This window comes from Gigantopelta aegis, chromosome 14 (genome assembly GCF_016097555.1).
Source record: "Gigantopelta aegis isolate Gae_Host chromosome 14, Gae_host_genome, whole genome shotgun sequence".
Classification (NCBI taxonomy): domain Eukaryota; kingdom Metazoa; phylum Mollusca; class Gastropoda; order Neomphalida; family Peltospiridae; genus Gigantopelta; species Gigantopelta aegis.
Genome location: NC_054712.1, coordinates 47,275,370 through 47,296,972, shown reverse-complemented (window position 1 = coordinate 47,296,972; position 21,603 = coordinate 47,275,370). Strand labels below are relative to the sequence as shown.

The 21,603-nt window shown below is 40.6% G+C and overlaps 1 protein-coding gene across 1 annotated transcript in view; it reads left to right on the top strand.

Moving 5' to 3' along the window:
- The first annotated feature begins 4,272 nt into the window (after nt 1-4,272).
- LOC121389307 (acyloxyacyl hydrolase-like) overlaps nt 4,273-21,603 on the top strand; it is a 46,639-nt gene continuing 29,308 nt past the window's right edge. Inside the window, exons 1-4 of the mRNA XM_041520903.1 lie at nt 4,273-4,440; nt 9,881-10,037; nt 12,440-12,539; nt 13,710-13,769. Of these exons, the coding sequence (XP_041376837.1) occupies nt 4,311-4,440; nt 9,881-10,037; nt 12,440-12,539; nt 13,710-13,769 (447 nt within the window). The 5' untranslated portion in view covers nt 4,273-4,310. The remainder of the gene's footprint in view (nt 4,441-9,880; nt 10,038-12,439; nt 12,540-13,709; nt 13,770-21,603) is intronic.

Below are 21,603 nucleotides of genomic sequence, written 5' to 3'. Positions count from 1 at the left end.
TCAGATACAACATGACCAAGGTACTTCACCTCCTTTTTGAAAAGTTGACATTTCTCTGGTTTCACTTTGAGGCCAAATTTTCGCAGACGATCAAAAACCATTTCCAGTCTTTGGACCATTTCATCAAAAATGCGTCCAAATACAAGAATATCATCAAGATATACTATCAAAGAGAGAAGATTTTGGTCCCCCAGACAAGCTTGCATTAGCCTGGAAAAGGTAGCTGGAGCATTACACAAACCCATTGGCATTCTGGTATACTCAAAGAGACCAGATGAACCTGCCCGAAAGGTCGTCTTTGCAATATCTTCTTCTTCAATAGCACACTGAAGAAATCCATGGGCCAGATCTATTGAAGAAAAATACTTGGCTCCTTTCAGTGCCTCAAGTGCTTCTTCTACCCGTGGTAGTGGGTGGGCATCTTTAACAGTCTTAGCATTTAAAAGTCGAAAGTCACCACAGATTCTCAGTTTTCCATTAGACTTCCTGACTAGCACCATAGCTGATGCATAGGGTGATGTGCTGGGACGCAGGATGCCAGCATCTATCTGAGTCTCCAGATACTCCTTCACTTCTTCCCACTGATTGGGTGGGACTCTGCGATAAGGAACTTTAAAGGGTGTGTCATCTGTGGGGACAATTTTGTGTTTGATGACATCACAATATCCCAGATCATGATCACCTTTGCTGAAGATGTCATCATAATTGTGGACAAAGTCCTTCATTTTCTGTTTTTGGGCAGAAGTTAAATTGTCTCCAATATCTAACTTCTCAAAACCAAAATCGTCATTCTGTACATTTGGTAAATTCGTACCTGCACTTTGGACTCCCACATTAAGTGGCTCTTTTGGTAAGTGTTTAACGACTGTGCCCATGCTCAACATAGCCACTCTGGTACGTGGATGTAAATACACATCCTCCTGACTGAAATTTGTGATTTCAACCGGAGTCAATCCATTTGCTACTGTTACAAGTCTAGGACTTGCAACAATACCATTTGGTAGATTACCATCTACCTCCTTTAATTCTTCCAAGACAACTGTTTTCTGAACACCTCTAGGATACCGTCTTGTTGACCCAGTAATAACTTGCCTGGAGCCAGCTGGGATCCTAACAGGTTTCTTACCAGCAACACGGACAAACCCAAGGTTTCCTTCCATGTTGCCAGCATCTTTAACACTTAAGGCAGACATCCGTTGACAGTACAGTGCTAAAACATGGACCCATTCTTTGTCAACCACTTCCTGGGGAAGTTTGGTTAAGAAATCAGGACCCATTTCCTGAGTTAGTCTCTCCTGAATAACTCGCATAACATTGCTGTCTAATACGCCAGGTAAATGGCTTTTCCTCAAGGACATTGGGGAACTGGCTAAGTCAGTTACAACCAAAAATCCCATCTGAGGAAACGTTCTACCTAACACACATAAATGAACTTCAATATAACCTTTAAAAGAAATACTCTGACCATTGGCAGCAGAAACATTAATGAATGGAGAGAGGTCAATCAGCTCTCCTACCTTACCTTTTAAATTGGTTTTGTAAAATGTTTCTGTGATGGTGGAAACATCTGCACCAGTGTCTAGAAGGCATCTGACATTTGCATTACCCATTTTAATAAGAGCTTCTGGACAACTACCGATAGCTTTCCGCAGAATTGAGTCTACTTCCACATTTTGACAGCCTATTGTTTGACTCTCTACAACAGGCCCTAATCGTTTAAAGACCCACGACCATGACCATAGCGTTGCCTAGGACAGTCCACTTGGAAACGACCCTCGCTACCACAGAAGAAACAGCAACTCCGTCCTCTGTGTACCTGAGTATAACGTCGACCCCGTTGTGGTAAGAACTGTAGAGGCCTTGAATTTGCATTGATTGGAGGCTGACGGTTTGGTCGAGATACATGAATACTAGCTGTGCCTTCATATGCTCACGGAGCATGTCCCCTTGTTGCTGCAGTATTGAGAGAATACTCTCTGACGAAGTTGCCTGAATTTGAGCTTCATGTGGAAGAGAGGCACACCCCACAGCTTCCTTAATTATGGTCTGGCGAATAGGTGGATCCCTAGATCCACGTTTGTGCCAGTCAATAGCCCAATCCCTCAGCTTGAAGAATGAGTCATTGGGATTGGTCAGCATCTGTCTGTTCAATTCCCGACTCAATAGACGATCTCGAACACCTTCAACAAAAAATTTGTTCTTTCTGCTCCTGATAATGTTGTTCGTGTTCCAGATGTTGATACAAACGTATCAACTCATGGCTGTATGTCAGAAGAGACACATCAGACTCTTGTATCCGACCAAAAAGTCGTAACCGCTTCTGCTGATTATTGCCATAGTCACTGAAAACGTTATGAAGAATTTTGAAAATATCTTCAGGATCTGCAATATCGGCATGCCAATCTATTTCCATCCGAGCTGGACCTGCTAAATATTCTCTGATGAAACGTAGAGAATTTTCACCTGTTAGATGTCGGGACTGAATATGAGACTTGATGTCTCGAATCCAGTCCTCAAAGTAAATATCTGATCCAGGTTTTCCCTGGAACCGACCAATGTGACGTTCCTGAGCTATAAAAATTACCTGTGATTCAGGACGTGATGGTGGAGTTGGTTCAAACCTGGCAGATTCTCTTTCAGTATGCTTATTCCGCAAATACCTAATTGTGTCCAAAAGAGTTTCATTTTCTTTGGCCTGATCTCTGAACTGAGAATCAAGTTGCTCAAAATCATGTCTAAGAGACTCATACTCACCTGCATCCTCGTTTGCCATAGTAACTTACTATAATTTGTTTTTCTTCCCTTAGAACAAGTGGAGGTGGGGGGGGGGGGGGGGGGGGGTTCCGAGATAAAGTGGAAGTGAGAAAAAAACGAGGGAGTGGAATAAAAAGGTCCCACCACAAACCTTTACGTTGACTGATTAAGTGATAAAAGCATCCCCTGAAAATAATAAAAGTCTAATCTTCATAAGAAAGTACTTACCATAAACTAATACTTACCTATATGTTTCTCAAAGGATCCAGTATCAAGACTACATATGAACACCTCATGCACCAGTTTACGCTTACACGCCCTTACTTTAAAGAAATATGCTTTTTCAAATTTAGAATAATTCGGGTTGGAACAGATGTAATTAATACTTAATCAAATTTAACTTTTAACTTTAAACTATGATACTGACATCCTAATTAAAAGACAAAGATATATTATTCAGTACTAAATAAAACATCAACAGGGTTCTGTCCTTTGTTTGTAACAAACAATGTTCAAATGTTTGGGGGTTTACTTCTTCTTATGAGTAATAATCATATGGTCCTGAGCGAGCAGATTGACTACCTTCACCCTCAAATATGAATATAGTAAATATGTATTAATATAAATAAGAAAGACGAGGTTCAGGATCTGAAGGGCATTAATAATAGGGTTAATTAATTATAAGTAAATTAGAACACTGGGGTTTCCATATAGGATAATTTATCCCCAGGATCTATAAATCAATATACAAGTAGTGTATATCCCACAGGTATAGCCCCCACACGACCAGAGTCCAAACCTTAAGATGGCTCGAGTAACTCGGTGTTGATTGCTCGGTGACCAGAGTGGAATGCCTTGTGTGAGATTCACACCAAGAACAAAGAACTTTGGCCCTTTTCCACATATGGTCATGTCACATGACCACGAAAGCTGTCCCCTCTGGCACCAGCCTTCCAAACATAATAATGTAAGCCCTTAGAGCCCTTGGTTGTGTTCTTTTTATAGAAAGGGAGGAAATATACCTGCAGTAAATAAAACAATCATAGTGCATTTCCACCACCATATGAAGCAGGCAAATCCTGACCTTCAAGATATAAGAAATAATACACTAGATATATATTTCACTATCCTACACATATATACAGTGAAACCCCTCTAAACCGGACATCCATGGGACCAAGTAAAATGTCCGGTTTTCAGAGGTGTCCGGTTTTCAGGGGTCTGCATTTACGTAACTATCTTCCCTTCCCCATTAAATAGTTCAGCGTATCGTTTATTTCTGCTAATGATCTTTGCAAACTCTGCTTTATAAACCTCTCGCTTCTTGATAATGTCTCCAACTGCTGAATTTCCAATACTAAACTTTTCACTAAAGAGAACGAAGTTAAAACTGACTCTTCCGGGTTTTCACATTTCTTCACATCAGCCAATCACGTTGTGACAATTGCTATCTTAAAATAGAAATCCGGAGATACCCAGTCGTTCTCGTGATTGGGGAGATCCGAGCCGTACCAGGAGCCCACGGTGTAGTTCAGTTCAGCCGTGTATCGCTCAACATGTGGCGGGCCGTCGTTGTCGTGTGTGTTCTCTGTTTGATGGCGTTGTCGACGCCGTCGTGCCAGTCTAGTGGCGTTCCGCTACAGGAGCGGATGGCGAGGGGTGTAAATGGTGGTAGTAACTGTGCGAGTAAGTTGTTAATTTTTGTTTTTTAATGTTTTAGATATAATGTCATAAAATGTATGTGTTAGCCCGAGTACTCTTGACTGTAAGAGAGCTAGACGGACATTTGGACATAAATACGCTCTCATTTATGTCCAAATGTCCGTCTAGCTCTCTTACAGTCAGAGTACTCGGGCTATGTATGTGTGTGCGTGTGTGTTTTTTGTTTTTGTTTGTGGGTTTTGTTGTCAGTTTTTTTTGGGGGTGGGGGTGATTGGTTGTTTGGTTTTATATATATAATATGTCACATGCTATTTTTAGACCAATCCAAACATTTATACCAAAATAGTATTTACTGATTGGAATTGGAACAACACTGAAATAACAACATTGCTCTTTCTTCAGGAAATTAATACACGTCATAAGGGACCCCCCCCCCCCCCATTCTACAGTTCAGCGTTTTCCTGTCAGTAGCTTAATTACGAAATTATAACAGTATTTCATATATTAATACAATTAATATATTTTACTCTTTCAACATTTGCCAATAAGTTAAACAATTATTTTATTAATTTGAAATGAAGAATACGAATGAAACTATCTACTTTGTTTTCTAGGCATTCTCGAAAGTAGTGCAAAATTATATTCACGTTAACACCGTTACGTTGTTTTTTGGTGTGGTTTCTTGTTGTTATTGTTATTTTGTTGTTTATTTGTTGTTGTTATTGTTTATTGGTTGTTTATTTGTTGTTGTTATTGTTGTTATAGTGTTTATTTGTTTGTTTCTGCTTTTTGTTTTTTGTTTGTGGGTTTCTTCTTTCTTTTTTTCTTTTTTTTGGGGGCGACTGGTTGTCTGGTTTTATATATATATATATATATATATATATATATATATATATATATATATATATATATATATATATACTGACACACAATGAAAACGCAAAACCAACTTTTCATTGCAAATAACGAGTTGCATTCGTAATCGAAAAGTTCAACCCCCCCCCCCCCCCCCATTTCAAGGTCAGTATCTGGTGTGTCCACCACTGGCCCGTGAGCATACGTGAAGACGACGGGGAAAGGATTGTCACAAACATCTCGAATAAGCCACAGGAATGTTCCTCCACTCCTCCTGCAACACCTGTGCAAGCTCAGCGACGTTACGCGGTGGTGGCTGGCGGCGACGTACAAGACGTCCTAACTCATCCCACATGTGTTCAATTGGGTTCAAATCCGGTGAAACGGCGGGCCAGTTCATAACGGTGATACCGGCTTGTTGCAGGAATGCCTGGGTAATTCTTGCAGTATGTGGACGGGCACTGTCTTGTTGAAACAGAAGGGGACCTCCTGGTCTTCGGTGACGGCGCAAAAGTGGTTGGAGAACTGGTCTTAGAATAACATCAACATAACGCTGGGCTGTAAGGGCATCGTGGACAATGATGAGATCACTCCTGAAATCACAGTTGATTGCCCTCCCCTCCCCCCTCCCCCCCCCCCTCAATACCATCAGACAACCGCCGCCAAACCGATCACGTTCCCTCACACATCCGTCAGCGTACCGTTCATGGAGTCTCTTGTGCACACGTGCTCTTCCATCGACAAAGGAGACAGAGAAACGGGACTCATCTGAGAAAACAATGCTCCGGTAAAAGGCTGGTGGATGATTACCATTCTGGAGAGCAAACTGTAGTCTCGCAGCACGATGTCGCGGTGTCATGATGTTACTGTTGTACGGCCGTCTGCATCTGAGTCCAGCCGTTCTGAATCGACGGATGACCGTCATCGGATGGATATGCCTTCCATGACGTCCTATCGTGTTACTTGCTGTCATCGTCACAGTTCTGAACCGGTCACGGAGGTGGTGTCGTCGAATCTGCCGATCTTGGCGTGGGGTCGTAACGGGAGGTTGACCTGGTCGAGGTCGAACACGGACACTCCCGGTCTGTTGATGACGTTCAACAAGTCGTCCAATAGTTGATGGATGGACTCTGAAGGTCCTAGCAACTTGGCTTTGCGAAGTCCCCCCTTGAACCATGCCCAACGCTCGCTCCCTTTGTTCTTCTCCGAGTCGTGGCATTCTTAATGTGACGAGGAATATGACACCGTTACGTGACTTTTATGTGGCCACATACTGGCATTTCACGTGCATTGTATGTATAATGATTGAGCATATAGTGAAAGCATTTCACACCATTTTGTGTGTTTCTGCTATTGTATGTGTAACGAGAACAAAACCAGGATTAAAACCCAGACAAAAGTCCAATAAATATATTTTTCATTAATTACAACAAAATATTGAAAAATATCTGTTTTGCGTTTTCATTGTGTGTCAGTATATAATTATATGTGTGTGTGTGTGTGTGTGTGTGTGTGTGTGTGTGTGTGTGTGTGTGTGTGTGTGTGTGTGTGTGTGTGTGTGACATGCTATTTTAGACCAATCCAAACATTTCTACCAAAATAGTATTTACTAATTGGAATTGGAATTATAACACAATGCTGAATCAATATATTTTATTATTTACTTAAAATAACAATTATATATTTTTAAAGTTGTTTGTCATAAGAGTGAGAGCTTTCCCAACAGTGATAAACTGTTCTGTGGTTCAAATATACTTCCACGAACGGACATTTTTTATCACAATCAATTCTTGAGTGACTTGATAACATATGAACTCTGTACACAATCAATGGTGGTCAAGTGATAACTCCATTTTTCATATTTAATACCTGATAAAAATAACTATCATTTGCTCATCCCAGTAACCTATATTAATTAATACACAGCTTTTATGTACTACGCTGATAAGTGGTGTGTGTGCATGTATATATGTATGAGTTGATATATTGATGTATGTATGTATGCATGTATGTATGTATGTATGTATGTATGTATTGATGTATGAGTATCTATATATTGTATGTATGTCGAGGTTGACTGTTACATACATAGATATTAACGCACTGGCGCAGGGGATAATTAAATTCTTTCTGGCCTCAAAAATTGTCTCATGCCGTTGCTGGGACTCGAACCTATGACACCGAATCGCCCGCAAATTGCAAGACTCACCACGATGCGCTCTGAGCTATTGATGCATTTATGTATGTATTGCATGTCGAGGTTGACGATTACATATATTAACTCACTGGCGCAAGGGATAATTAAATCCTTTCTGGCCTCACAAAGTGTCCCATGGCTTTGCAGGGACTCGAACCTATGGCACCGAATTACAGACTTGCCACGATACCTTCTGAGGCATCCATAAAAAGGATGCTCTTTAACTCAGCCATATGTATGGGGCCTACAATTTACGCGGTCGATCCCGCTTACGTGCACGTTACAGTGGGCAGACCTGGCACTGGCTAGTATGTATTGATATATGAATATCTATATATTGTATGTATGTCGGGTTTGACTATTTTATACATAGATATTAGCGCATTGGCGCAGGGGATAAGTTTTGAGCTATACAGGCATACATGTATGTATGAATGTATGTATGTATGAATATATGTATGTATATATTTCTCTCTTTTTCTGCATATCTCTCTCTCTCTCTCTCTCTCTCTCTCTCTCTCTCTCTCTCTCTCTCTCTCTCTCTCTCTCTCTCTCTCTCTCTCTCTCTGTGTGTGTGTATGTGTGTGTGTGTGTGCGTGCGTGTGTGTGTGTGTCTGTCGGTAGAGCGCTCGGCTGCAGTGACTGCGTCGTAGGATCGAACCACCTTGTTTTCTCCTCGTCCCAACCACTGCCGTATCACTGGTATACCACAGGTCATGGTATGTGCTTTTCTGACTGGGGAAATGCATATAAAAGATATTTTGCTACTAACGAACAAATGTAGCGGGTTTCCTCTGAAGACTATGTGTCAGGATTACGAAATTGTTGACATCTAACAGCCGATGAATAATTAATGTGCTCTATTGATATTGTAAACCAAAACAAACGTTGTGTGTGTGTATGTGTGTGTATGTGTGTGTCTGTGTGTATGTGTGTCTGTGTGTGTATGTGTATGTGTGTGTATGTGTGTGTGTGTGTGTGTGTGTGTGTGTGTGTATCTTTGTATGTGGTATATGTGTATGTGCGTCTTTATGTTTGTGTGCGCGGGCGTGTGTGCGTATGTCTGTACGTATGCATATACGTATACGTATGCGTATGCGTAATAATAGACATATAACACATAATATACACAAGTCTTGTCGCCACTTTTTTCAATACACTGAACAGCTAGTGATATTCCAAACGAAATGTGGCGTCTCGCAAAGACACTTACTATACTATCCCAACTAAATCTACATACACGTGTGTTCAGTTTATATTCTTCTAGCGCGTTTTGTATGTTAATATATCTATTTCGATTCTATACTCTAGCGTGTAACCTGTGTTTTAAGATATCTATTTCGATTCTATATTACATCCGATTCTGTATATTAAGAGATCTAGTTCGATTCTATATTCTAGCGTGTCTGTAGTTTAAGAGCTCTATTTCGTTTCCGCTTGTAGCGAGGGCGGGATGTAGCCCAGTGGTAAAGCGCTCGCTCGATGCGCGGTCGGTCTGGGATCGATCCCCGTCGGTGGGCCCATTAGGCTATTTCTCTCTCCAGCCAGCGCACTACGACTGGTGTATCAAAGACCGTGGTATGTTCTATATGGTGCATATAAAAGATCCCTTGCTGCTAATCGAAAAGAGTAGCCCATGAAGTGGCGACAGCGGGTTTCCTCTATATCTGTGTGGTCATTAACCATCTGTCTGACGCCATATAACCGTAAATAAAATGTGTTGAGTGCGTCGTTAAATAAAACATTTTCCTTCCTTCCACTTGTAGCCGTCGCCCTCGGTTTGATTTTATGATATCTATTTCATTTTATATTCAAGTAGGTCTGTATGTTAAGATATCTGTGTCTACTTGCAGCTTGTTCCGTCGCACTCGGTTTGATTTTAAGATATCTATTTCGTTTTATATTCTAGTGGGTCTGTATGTTAAGAAATCTATGTCTAGTTGCAGCGTGTTCCGTCGCCCTCGGTTTGATTTTAAGATATCTATTTCGTTTTATATTCTAGTGGGTCTGTATGTTACGAGATCTATGTCTACTTGCAGCGTGTTCCGTCGCCCTCGGTTTGATTTTAAGATATCTTATTTCGTTTTATATTCTAGTGGGTCTGTATGTTACGAGGTCTATATCTACTTGCAGCGTGTTCCGTCGCCCTCGGTTTGATTTTAAGATATCTATTTCGTTTTATATTCAAGTGGGTCTGTATGTTAAGAAATCTATGTCTACTTGCAGCATATTTCATCGCCCTCGGTTTGATTTTAAGATATCTATTTCGTTTTATATTCAAGTGGGTCTGTATGTTAAGATATCTGTGTCTACTTGTAGCGTGTTCCGTCGCCCTCGGTTTGATTCTAAGATATCTATTTCGTTTTATATTCAAGTGGGTCTGTATGTTAAGACATCTATGTCTACTTGTAGCGTGTTCCATCGTCCTCGGTTTGATTTACCAGCTGTCTGAGATCCACAACGAGACGGTGGTCAAGGCCATGGAGAGACTCTGCTCCTTCCTGCCCAGTCAGTTCAAAGAACCGTGCGACGTGGCCGTCGACTTCCTCACACCTTTTCTCATACAAATGTAAGACTTCATTTTCATATCTGTTTATGTTCCTGTTTAGACCCAGTTACAGTTCAGTGGTAATAGACAGCTGCCAACACATAGAGCGCGCTCCTTTCACCTCTTCTGGACAGACAGGACCGGCCTCGGTGGCGTCGTGGTTAGGCCACCGGTGTACAGGCTGGTAGGTACTGGGTTCGGATCCCAGTCGAGGCATGGGATTTTTAATCCAGATACCGACTCCAAACCCTGCGTGAGTGCTCCCCAAGGCTCAATGGGTAGGTGTAAACCACTTGCACCGACCAGTGATCATAACTGATTCAACAAAGGCCATGGTTTGTGCTATCCTGCCTGTGGGAAGTGCAAATAAAAGATCCCTTGCTGCCTGTCGTAAAAGAGTAGCCTATGTGGCGACAGCGGGTTTGCTATAAAAAAACAGTGTCAGAGTGACCATATGTTTGACGTCCAATAGCCGATGATAAGATAAAAAAATCAATGTGCTCTAGTGGCGTCGTTAAATAAAACAAACAAACTCTTCTGGACAGCGAAAAGAATGAGTTTGTAGCAGGACGTTACTTCCCCAACATGGCTGCTTCTGATGAGGAAGTGGCTGCTGCAGCAATCATGATACTTGAATCGGAATAAGACGACGATAATGATGATAGTTCATCACTGACCATGTTGACTATGATACAGTGTTTGAAATAATAAATTTTGTATATTTTGTATAAACCGAAATTAGCCTACATTTGCTATTCGGCGCCGCACCGATCACGGGTTTAGTACGAGCGCCTAACCTATTGTTATTAGCAATTAGGAAGGAAGGAAATGGTTTATTTAACGACACACTCAACACATTTTATTTACGGTTATATGGCGTCGGATATATGGTTAAGGACTACACAGATAGTGAGGGAGGAAAGCCGCTCTCGCCACTTCATGGGCTACTCTTTTCGATTAGCAGCAAGGGATATTTTATATGCACAACCCCATAGACAGGATAGCACATACCACGGCCTTTGATGTACTAGTCGTGATGCACTGGCTGGAGCGAGAAATAGCCCAATGGGCCCACTGACGGGGATTGACCCCAAACCGATCGCGCATCAAGCGAGCGCTTTACCACTGAGCTACGTCTCGCCCCTATTAGCAATTAGGTGCACCTTTTATTATTGTTAGTAGTAGTAGTAGTAGTAGTAGTAGTAGTTGTAGTAGTAGTAGTAGTAGGTACGGTGAAAGCATGTAGACATGGGGGGGGGGGGGGTGCTGACAGATCAAGGATGCAAAGCAAAATTTCTAGGGGTTCGGGGGTATGCTCCCTCGTAGAATAATAAGTTATTATTTAGCATAATCAAGGGCGGCGCAGAGGTACGATATGGCCGTACCACGTTTTTGTTCATATTTGTTTTATCTGTGAAATGTCCTTCACAGGTGAATTTGAAAGGAGAGTCTGGCGCCGCCCCTGATAATTTATTAGCACTAATATTTTTGATTCAGACATCTCCAGCTACTGCCCCTGCTCTGTCTCCGTAGTAGTAGTAGTAGTAGTAGTAGTAGTAGTAGTAGTAGTAGTAGTAGTAGTAGTAGTAGTAGTAGCAGCAGCAGTAGTTTAGTCGCACTCTGTTAAACGAAAATTACATTAATATTTGGAAACCAAATCTAGCTATCGCATCACCTTAACTGAACCACGATGGAGTGAAATCCATGTCAACGCTGTTGACAATAATAGTTTTTGAATTATAGACCATTGCCATAATTCAATTATTTTTACGAAATATCATTAATAAGTGGAGTACGGTGGCTACGAAGATGATTGAATAAAGTACATTTAGGGACAAATCAAATTTATATATTTTTAGGTAATACTTTGTTAGGCTATTTAATAGATCAGTAGTCTGTTACAATATACCTTTAAGTTCAAGGGCTGTCAACTGTCGTAAATGGACCAATCCTATATATTATATGATAAAGTTACGGAGATGAAACCTGTAGTGCCCTTCGTTTGGACCGTTAGGGGATTAATATCAAGATATCGTGTATGCATGTATTTGCCCCGAGATACCGGTCTCGGTGGTGTCGTGGTTAAGCCATCGGACATAAGGCTGGTTGGTACAGGGTTCGCAGCCCGGTACCGACTCCCACCCAGAGCGAGTTCTAACGACTCAGTGGGTAGGTGTAAAATCACTACAACCTCTTCTCTCTCACTAATCACTAACAACTAACAACTAACCCACTGTCCTGGACAGACAGACCAGATAACTGGTGTGTGCCCAGGACAGCGTGCTTGAACCTTAATTGGATATATGCACGAAAAAGAAGTTGAAAATGAACCATGGCTTTTGATACTACTAACGAATTTATTTATCTTTCCTCGTGTAGTCTAATTACGTTACCGTTGTTGTTGTTGTTGTTGTTGTTGACAGAATAACGGACGAGGAGACACCGGACGCGGTTTGCCTGTCTCTCGGCTTTTGTACGACAGATCCGGGTCACCAGACTTGCAGATTGTGGCCGAAACCTAAGGTCAGAGGATTTTATTTATTTACTTTTATTTTGTTTTATTTTTGCTTTATTCTGATTTTTTTTTTTTTTTGCTATACATGTATATAAGCACCATCCACAAAATAAAGTTAAAGTTTGTTTTGCTTAACGACACCACAAGAGCACTTCATTAATGAATGAATGAATGAATGTTTAACAACACCCCAGCACGAAAAATACATCGGCTATTGGGTGTCAAACTATGGTAATGCAAATAAATAAAGTGATGATCAACATCAATATAAAAATTCAAGGTTTAAACAAAAACAGTGTAAAGAACAGTGTAAAGAACTGTGCAAAAACACAAATATCACAGAATTTTACGGATACTGAAATTTTACTCAAAACTTCAATTTTGTGCTGTATTGGCCATTCTCAAAGAAAATGTTACACCCCTGCACCACGGTGAGGTTACAGCACGCGCAGGGGTTTGATTCATTAATCATCGACTATTGGATGTCAAACATTAGGTAATTTTGATATATAGTCTTAGAGAGGAAACCCACTACATTTTTCATTTAGTAGCAAAAGGTCTTTTATATACACCATCACACAAACAGGATAATACATAATACGGCCATGGTGTACTAGCTGGAACGATAAATAGTCCAACGGGTCCACCGACGGGTATCGATCCTAGACCTACTGCACATGAGGCGAGCGTTTTACTACTTGCCTAGGACCCGCCCCTCGAGAGTATCAGTGATAACACCTAGGGCGAATTTCACAAAATATCGTTTACGTCTGCGACTAGAAAGAAAAAAAAAATTGTAGCAAGTTTTATCGAGCATACATTTACACGCATTTGGCATCCATTTCATGCAAAATTTACATCATTTCGGAAGATGGAACATTTAAACGACGAAAAGAAATGAAATATGTGTATTTCTAACTATATTTGTTGTACTATAAAAGTAATAAGAATTGTGGTTTTGTCGTAGATTTACGTTTACGTGCAAAACTAGGCCCTGTATTATAATGTTATTGTATATATGGAGGTGAAGTTTGTTCTTAAAATATAATATTTGTATTTCATAATTGGCGATGATTTTCGTTTCTTTAAGTTTTCCGTTCGTTTGTTCGTTCGTTCCTTCATTTATTTGTTTGTTGATTAATGTATATAGGCCCTATATTTATTTTTTGTATTGGCAGACTGACTTTAATTCAGCTGTAAAATTAAGAAGAGCACTTATAGAGAAGATAACTCGAACCGTAAGTAAAAACATGAAGAGTTCAGGCGCAAAACGCGATATAAACCATTTTCTTTCTTGTTTTTAGTTAAAGCCATTATTGTATGTCAGTAAGGGCTAATCGTAGGCCTGCTGATTTGCTGCAAAACGTGATTGATCCTTATGAAATTGTATTGGGTAAATCACGGGGTTTTTTTTATCAAAACGCGATATACGCCAATTAAAAAAATCACTTTTACTGAAAATGAAAAATGGATATATCGCGTTTTGCGTCATACAGACTTAAAATTTAAACATCGTATATATACATCACATATAATAAACACAGATACGGTGGTGTCACGTACATTACACTGTCACATATTTTAGAATGGATGAATGCATACATGTCCATACTAATGCTGTGTTTTCTAGTTCTACTGTACAGCATTTTTCACTGTACCCACCAACATCAACATCAACAACCTTGTACGATTATATCAGTGGTTGGATTTACAACCTTTGTCAGACTGAAACGTACGAAAAGTCATTGTATAGGCCCTACTCTTATTTAAAAATGTCGGAATGAAATCGAGACACTGATTTTTTTAATGGTGGGTTAAGCTGTTTGAGACGATGACTTCTGAAAAGTTAGGACACACACACACAGACACACACACACACACACACACACACACAGACACACATAGACATGTATACAGACACACACACACACACACACACACACACACACACACACACATACACACACATACACACAGACACCCACATTCTGGATATTACTGTGCCATGGTTTAATTTGCAGGGCTAAAATTCGCGCGAATTTCCGAATTCGATTCACACCAGGATTTGCGCAAGCATAAAACATCCGAATCTATTTGGATTCGCGTGAAATAGTTCCCAAAATTTATTTATTAAATGAATAATCAGTTAGTAAAACGTTAACCGAATTAACAAAATAATGTTAAAAAAAAAAAAAAAGTCTGGTTATCAAGCAGTCTAATTAAAATTAGCTCCACTATTACATGTGGATTTAACACCAGCCAGTTGGAGCTCATGTCCACCAATTAAAACCTTACTTGCAGAATCCTGCCAGTGATTTAAAACTAACAACACTGCGTAGTCCCCAATGTCCAGGTAACATTTCGTTTGTAAATAATAATTTAAATATTGACCATGTCATGTCATGTCATAGGGTTTTACGTGCACATTCAGAACAAGCTGTTGTAGCGCACGCCTTTCGTGGGCACAAGAGCCGGCCTTGGCCGGCTCCTCCGTCCACGACAGGAAAGGTGGGGGGAGGGGAGAGGAGGGACCGCCTGCACTGGCAGGTGCAAGGGAGCACCAGCAGCCCGATCAAATCGGTAGCAGGCGGGTGGGGGTGGTGGTGGTGCTATGGAATTTGAATGGAGCAGTTAAATGTCAAAGAGAAAAGGGTGCGCAATTTTGATCGAGGGAATTTGGCGCAATTTTGAACGGTCGGTCGAAAGGTAAATGGCCGAGCTAATATAGGTTTTGATATTAGTGAATCGAGAGTAGCTCGTTAATTTTAGACCTCTACGATGCTGTGGTGTCTCCCTAGGTTGCCCATAGGGCCTTTATAAAGGGCCTGACCGCTTCTGTCGAGGCATCACCAAGTACCAAGTTTTTACCAGCAGCAAGTATTGGGGGTTTGGGTGGGGGAGGCCGATATTCTTTTGTTCAGCTTCCCCCGGGTGCATTGCAATTGTGTACTCGGAACCGGTATTCTTTTGTCCGGTTCCTTATTAGAGTACGTGCTGGGCCATTAAATGGGGGCGGGTGTATTGTTATCATTAGTCAATGCACCCTGTGTACTGATGCAGTGAGCGTGTAGTCTGTGTGTGAATCCTAGTTTTGTGTTAAGGTTGTACCTATTGTCTTAAGTCCCTATTCTAGTGAGTTCAACGGTCATTCGTGACCACCCATCCCCCTCCATTTTTGTATAGCATTGAATACAATGACGGAGGGGGAGTTAGACTAATCTAGCTATCTAATTTGAAGGGTGAAACCCTTATAGTGTAGGTATTGGTTTAAAAAGCCTAATGCTTGACATACTTAACTTTATTACCAATGAATAAAAACGAGGTTAATAGTATCTAGTAGTAATTATACAGGAGTATAGTTGACAGCTAAGTATAGTATAACATTTTTGATTCCCGCCCCCTGGATAGATTATTTTATGAAGAAATGAAATGACTGAGGCGAAATGAACAATATCTATATGTTGGCAATCGTTTGTAGTATAGTATAATGTATTAGGCTTACTTGGTTTGTCTTTAGGTCTATCTTGTTTTCCTGCTTGCTATTTCCTCTGTTGTCCTAGTTGACTTACCTTAGTCAGCCAGGATTTCATGCATCAGTAATAAAGAATATGGTGCAAGTGCAAAAGACACAATTGTGCAGTTTATTTACATGTGAGGTTCCTTGTTCGTGATTGGCTGGATTGGACCAATGAGAATGCTGCAAGAAAAAATGGTAATTAGTGGTGTCCTATCTTGTTTGTTTTTAAGGGCCACCAAAACATTTGGGAGTGGTATACACCAATTGCAGCACACGAGTTTCAGAACCTGAATAAATATTTACAGTAAGGTTAACAATGGTTATTAATTATTCGCTACCGTCCCGCCGTTGAACCCCGGGGTTGGAGTGCTTGTCGGTCGTGTGCTTAAGGTCGCTCTTCCCTCCCGGAGTTGTACAGGCGGGTGGTTTTGAATAATTGTTGATTAATATTTTTATTTTATGCCAGCTATCTAGTTTAAGTATATGCTTCTACTTGTGTCGTTTCACCGTTCTCCCCTCGGATGGAATACATAGTCTGGTTGAGTGTAAAGGGTGGATGTTCCTCCAAGGGGTTACAGGTGTTACGATTTAAGTATTGTCATATCTAGTAGTTATTAATCACTCGCTACCGTCCCGCTGTTGATCTCTCTGGTTGGAGTGCTTGTTGGTCGAGTGCTTAAGGTCGCTCTTCCATCCAAGAGATGTACAGGCGGGAGATTTTGAGCAATTGTTAATGTATAGCTGCATTTATCAGCTAACTTGTTTAGGTATATGGTTGTACTTTTGTCGTTTCACCGTTCTCTCCCCGGGTTGGAATACCTAGTCTGTTGGAGTGCGTAGGATGGATGTTCCTTCCAGGGAGTCACAGGTGTCACGAGTTAAGTAGTATACTAATTATTTATCTTAGTTATAGATCGCCACCTTCCCTCCGTTGGTCTCCCAGATTGGAGTGCGTGTCGGTCGAGTGCAGAAGGTCGCTTTTCCCTCCAGGAGACGTACAGGCGGGTGGTTGCGATCTTTTTCTAGTTTTAGCTTTTGACTAAATGACTTGCCAGGAGCCCAGTGGGTGCGCTACGGCTTCCATTCTGCCGGCGATCGGTCGAATTGGTGGTTCGCGCCGATCGAACGCTGGCACGGCGGGTGGCACGTGGCTTTTATAATTTTGGTTTGGTGGACTGGACGAATTGGTATACTGCTGTGAAGGTTTTGGTTTTGAGGAATTTATCAGGGTTAAGTAAAAAATTAGGAGTAATTGTTTTATTGTGGTTGGCTTCGGTTATTGATTCTATCATTAGTTTTCTCTGGCTGTTGTGTAGCGTGCAATCCAGGAGGTAGTGTTTCATATCCTCCCGGGTGCCACATTCGCAGTCAGGATTTAGTTTGGTGAAAGAGCAGCTGTTGAGCTGTGAAGATTTACCTATGCGTAGTTTAGTGATTAGTTTATCCACATAAGTGTTTGGGTGTTTAGGTCGGATAGAGTTGACTAGTGGCTTGATGTTATAGTGCCATGTATTAGTTGATAGGTCCCAGTTTGCCTGCCATTGATTAATGTAGTGTTTTCTTGCTTTTGACATTAGTTCTGATATTCCTAAAGGTAGTGCTGTAATTGTACTAGTGATTGAAAGTGCAGTTTTGGCTCCATTGTCAGCTATTTCATTGCCAATTATACCTACCTGGGCTGGGACCCATTCGAATACTACTGTTAGATTAAGCTGGTTTATTTCTTGAAGTTTATTATTGATAGCTGCGAGGATATCTGGCCTGGTAGATGTATTAGTTTGAAGCGATTGGATGACGCTAAGACTATCTGAAAAGATAACGCTTTTAGGGTATTGTTTATTTTTAATCCAGATTAGCGCTTCATAGATGGCTGTCAGTTCTGCTGTATAGACTGATAGATTATCTGACAGCCTAGCATATTTAACTAGTTTAGAGTGTTTGGATATTTTATCTTCAACTATTGCGAAGCCAACCCTACCGTTATCTGGATTTTTTTTAGCCATCCGTATAGATATGGATATGCTCAGGGTAGTTTTAATTAGCTGCGGCTTCAAACAGGACTTTCTTAAATGGTGGAAAGGGGGTTTGATCAGTAGCTTTTTTGATTAGGTATGGAGTGTGGCATTCCATTAGCTGGTTGAGTTGGTATAGTGCCACAGGTGTGTTATCAATTCCTACCTCTATTTCAAGTTTACTAGCCCTAGTGGCAAATGAATCATTAAGTTTTTTTATTAGTTTTAAATTCTAGCCCTGGTTTTGCTATTATGGGGGTAAGTTCCTGGACTGGGTGATCTAATTTAAGCGAATGGTTTTTGAGATGGTAGTTGAGATGTTGAAGATTACGGCGGTATTTAAGTGGCATAATATTAAATTCAACTTCTAGGCTTTGGCCACTAGTATTAGCTGGAACTTTAGCTATTGTTCTAAGAGCTTGGTTTTGGATGATATCTAGTTTTTGCAGTAGCTTTGGGGAGGCGCAACTGTACGCTTGGGCTCTATAGTCTATCCTGGAGAGTATACATGCTTTATAAACCATAAGCATTGCCTCTGTTTGCGCTCCCCAGCTGGTGCCTGAGATTGCTCTTAGTAAGTTTAGAGTATTTTTAGCTTGTCTGACGATATCATTAATATGATCACTAAAGGTTAGTTTTGAGTCGAAAGTGACTCCTAGGAATTTGAATTTGCTAACTCTTGGGATTGGCTTATTGTTTGAGTTTATTTGAAGGTTATCTGGCGAGTTGACTTTATTAAATAGCATACAAACTGTTTTAGTTTCAGATAATTTAATGCCCCAGTCCAGGGCCCATTTATTTAATTTGTTCATATCGTCTTGCATTAAATTAAATAGGTTCTTGGTTACTCTGCCTGTGCGCTAGATGGCGCAGTCATCGGCAAACAGTGCTGTGTTTAGTGGAGTGGTTGATTTAAGTTTACCTTTAGCATTAAGTGCTTTAGTTATGTCATTAATAAATATGTTAAATAAGGTTGGTGATAGGACCGAGCCTTGTGGTATTCCATTAATTATTTCGGTTTTATCTGAGTAGTGGCCGTTTACTCTGACTGAGATTGATCTATTATGAATAAAATTATTGATGAAGTTAAACATATTGCCTTTAATTCCATTAGTTTGTAGTTTATTGAGTAGGCCTTGTCGCTATACCATATCAAATGCTTTTTCGATGTCTATGAATATTGCTAATACTTTATTAGATTTGCGAAAGGCGTCGTTGATACTATTTTGAAGTCTGACTATTTGGTCTATTGTTGAGTGTTTAGATCTAAATCCACTTTGTACATTTGTAATTAGGTTATTCTCTAGTAAGTAGTTATTTAGTCTTTTATTAATGATAGTCTCTAGCGTCTTACACATGTGGGACGTGAGTGTTATCGGCCTATAACTCCCCGGGAGGGAGTGGTCTTTTCCCGCTTTAGGGAGACTAAAGCATTCTGCGTGTTTCCATGCAGTGGGCATTTGGCCCTCCCTCCAGATTGGGTTAAAGAGCGATAACACTACCTCTAAGGTTACGTCCGGCATGTGTTTGAGTAGTATATAGCTAACTTGGTCAGGCCCGGTGGCGGTATTTTTTTTGCTTTAAGAGCGGTTTTTAATTCTATCAGTGTTAATGGTTTATTAAATTCTAAGTTATCAGTGTTAGGGTGGTTGGCTGTATTAGTATCGGTTGTTGGTAAAGAGTTATCTTTCTTAAGTTTATCAAAAAATTGTTTGGGAAAGTTTTCATTACTGCTGTTTTTACTAAATGTTTTACTAAGAAGGTCGGCCTTTTGTTTATTAGTGGTTGCTGTTTTATGTTTTTGAAGGACTGTGGTGGCCGCGCGTTGTTCTTGTATAGCTTGAACCTTTTTCCACATTTCTCTAATGGAGGTTCTATTATTAATTTCGCCGCAGAATGTCTGCCAGCTGGCCTGTTTAGCTTCTATGATAAGTTTACCTACTTCACTTTTGGCTATTTTGTACTTAGCATGATACTCTTGTTTACCTGTTTTTTAAAAGATTTTACGCATCCTGTTTCTGAAGCCGCATTTAGCTTTGATTTCATCCGTCCACCAACTAACTGGTTTATTTTTACTAGGTTGTTTGGTTTTAGGTATGTTTTTCTCTGCTATATTTATTATTTCATTTGTAAGTTTGGTGGTAGCGTCGTCGATACTTAGATTATTTTCTATTTTTATTTTGCTACAGTCGCTTGTAAAACCTGCCCAGTCGGCTTTACTGAATTTAAATTCAGGTATAAATTTTTCTTCTTCTGCATAATTCTCATTACATTTATAGCTGGTTAAGATAGGGAGGTGGTCGCTGTTAAGAGCATCGAGCACCTCCCATTGGGCGTTTGCACCTATTTTAGTGGAGGTTATAGTGAGGTCGATGGCAGATGTTGTTAGTGACTGGTCGTTATAGAAGGTTATACTGCCATCGTTGAGACATACTAGGTTGTGTGTGTTGATGAACTCTTCCAGTATGTCTCCCTGTGCGTCAGAGTGCTGACCTCCCCACAGTGAGTTGTGACTATTAAAATCTCCTACCAGTATTAGATTATTGTTTGGTTTGATAACTTTATTGTAATCTCTTAAAGTTAGCTGTTTATGGGCCGTTCCCGGTGGGCTATAGACATTAATTATGTCTATAGGCATTTTGTCGTTTAATATAGTAAGTCCTAGGACTTATAAGTTGGTGTTAACAGATTCGTATTTAATTTCACTATGTGGTATATTACTTTTAATTAAGGTGGCTATTCCACCTCTAGTGCTATTTTCCCTATGTTTATAGTAGGTTGAGTAGCCTGGTATTTTAAATGTTTTAGGTTTTTTATTTTTATTTTTACTGGTGCCAGTCCCTAGCCAAGTTTCTTGCAGGCAAATAATATCTGGCTTGATATTACTAGTGCTAATGAGTTGTATGAGTTCGGCACCATGTCCCATTGAATGGAGACCTTTGGCGTTCCATTGGAGAACGTTGAGGCCCTTATTTCCTATGTTTAGATTTTTAGTGGGGGCATATGGAGACTTATCTCCCATGGCCCAGACCCGAATATTGAGGGGATTTGTTGTTGTTTTTTGTTGTTTTTTATAAGTTGGTTGAGTTAAGGTTATTTTCAATTAGTGCTATTTTAGTAACTAAGGTTTCTATGACTAATTTAAGTTGGTTGACCTCTTGGTTGGCTGAATTTTTAATTTTCTCAGCATATGAGCAGCCTGCTGTGACTGCGGTTGCTGGCCTAATCATTGTAGGTTTTTTGCTGCTGGTGGGCGAACTATCTGGTTTATGGTTATTTAATTGGCGGAGCGCCTTTTGGTAGTGGTGGCACCGGGTATCATGAGCCATATGGCGGCTGAGGCAGTTAGGGCACTGCATCGGCCTTGTACAGGGGGAGTTCCGGGAGCTCCTCTCATGTTTCTGCCCACACCTGTGGCAGGTGGGGAGTTCTTTATGGTGGCGGCATTTAGCCGCCCCGTGTCCCCATTGCTGGCAATGTTGACACTTGCTCGGTTTCCTTTCAAATGGAATGAGCTGGTGAATATAGACCATGTCATGTCAT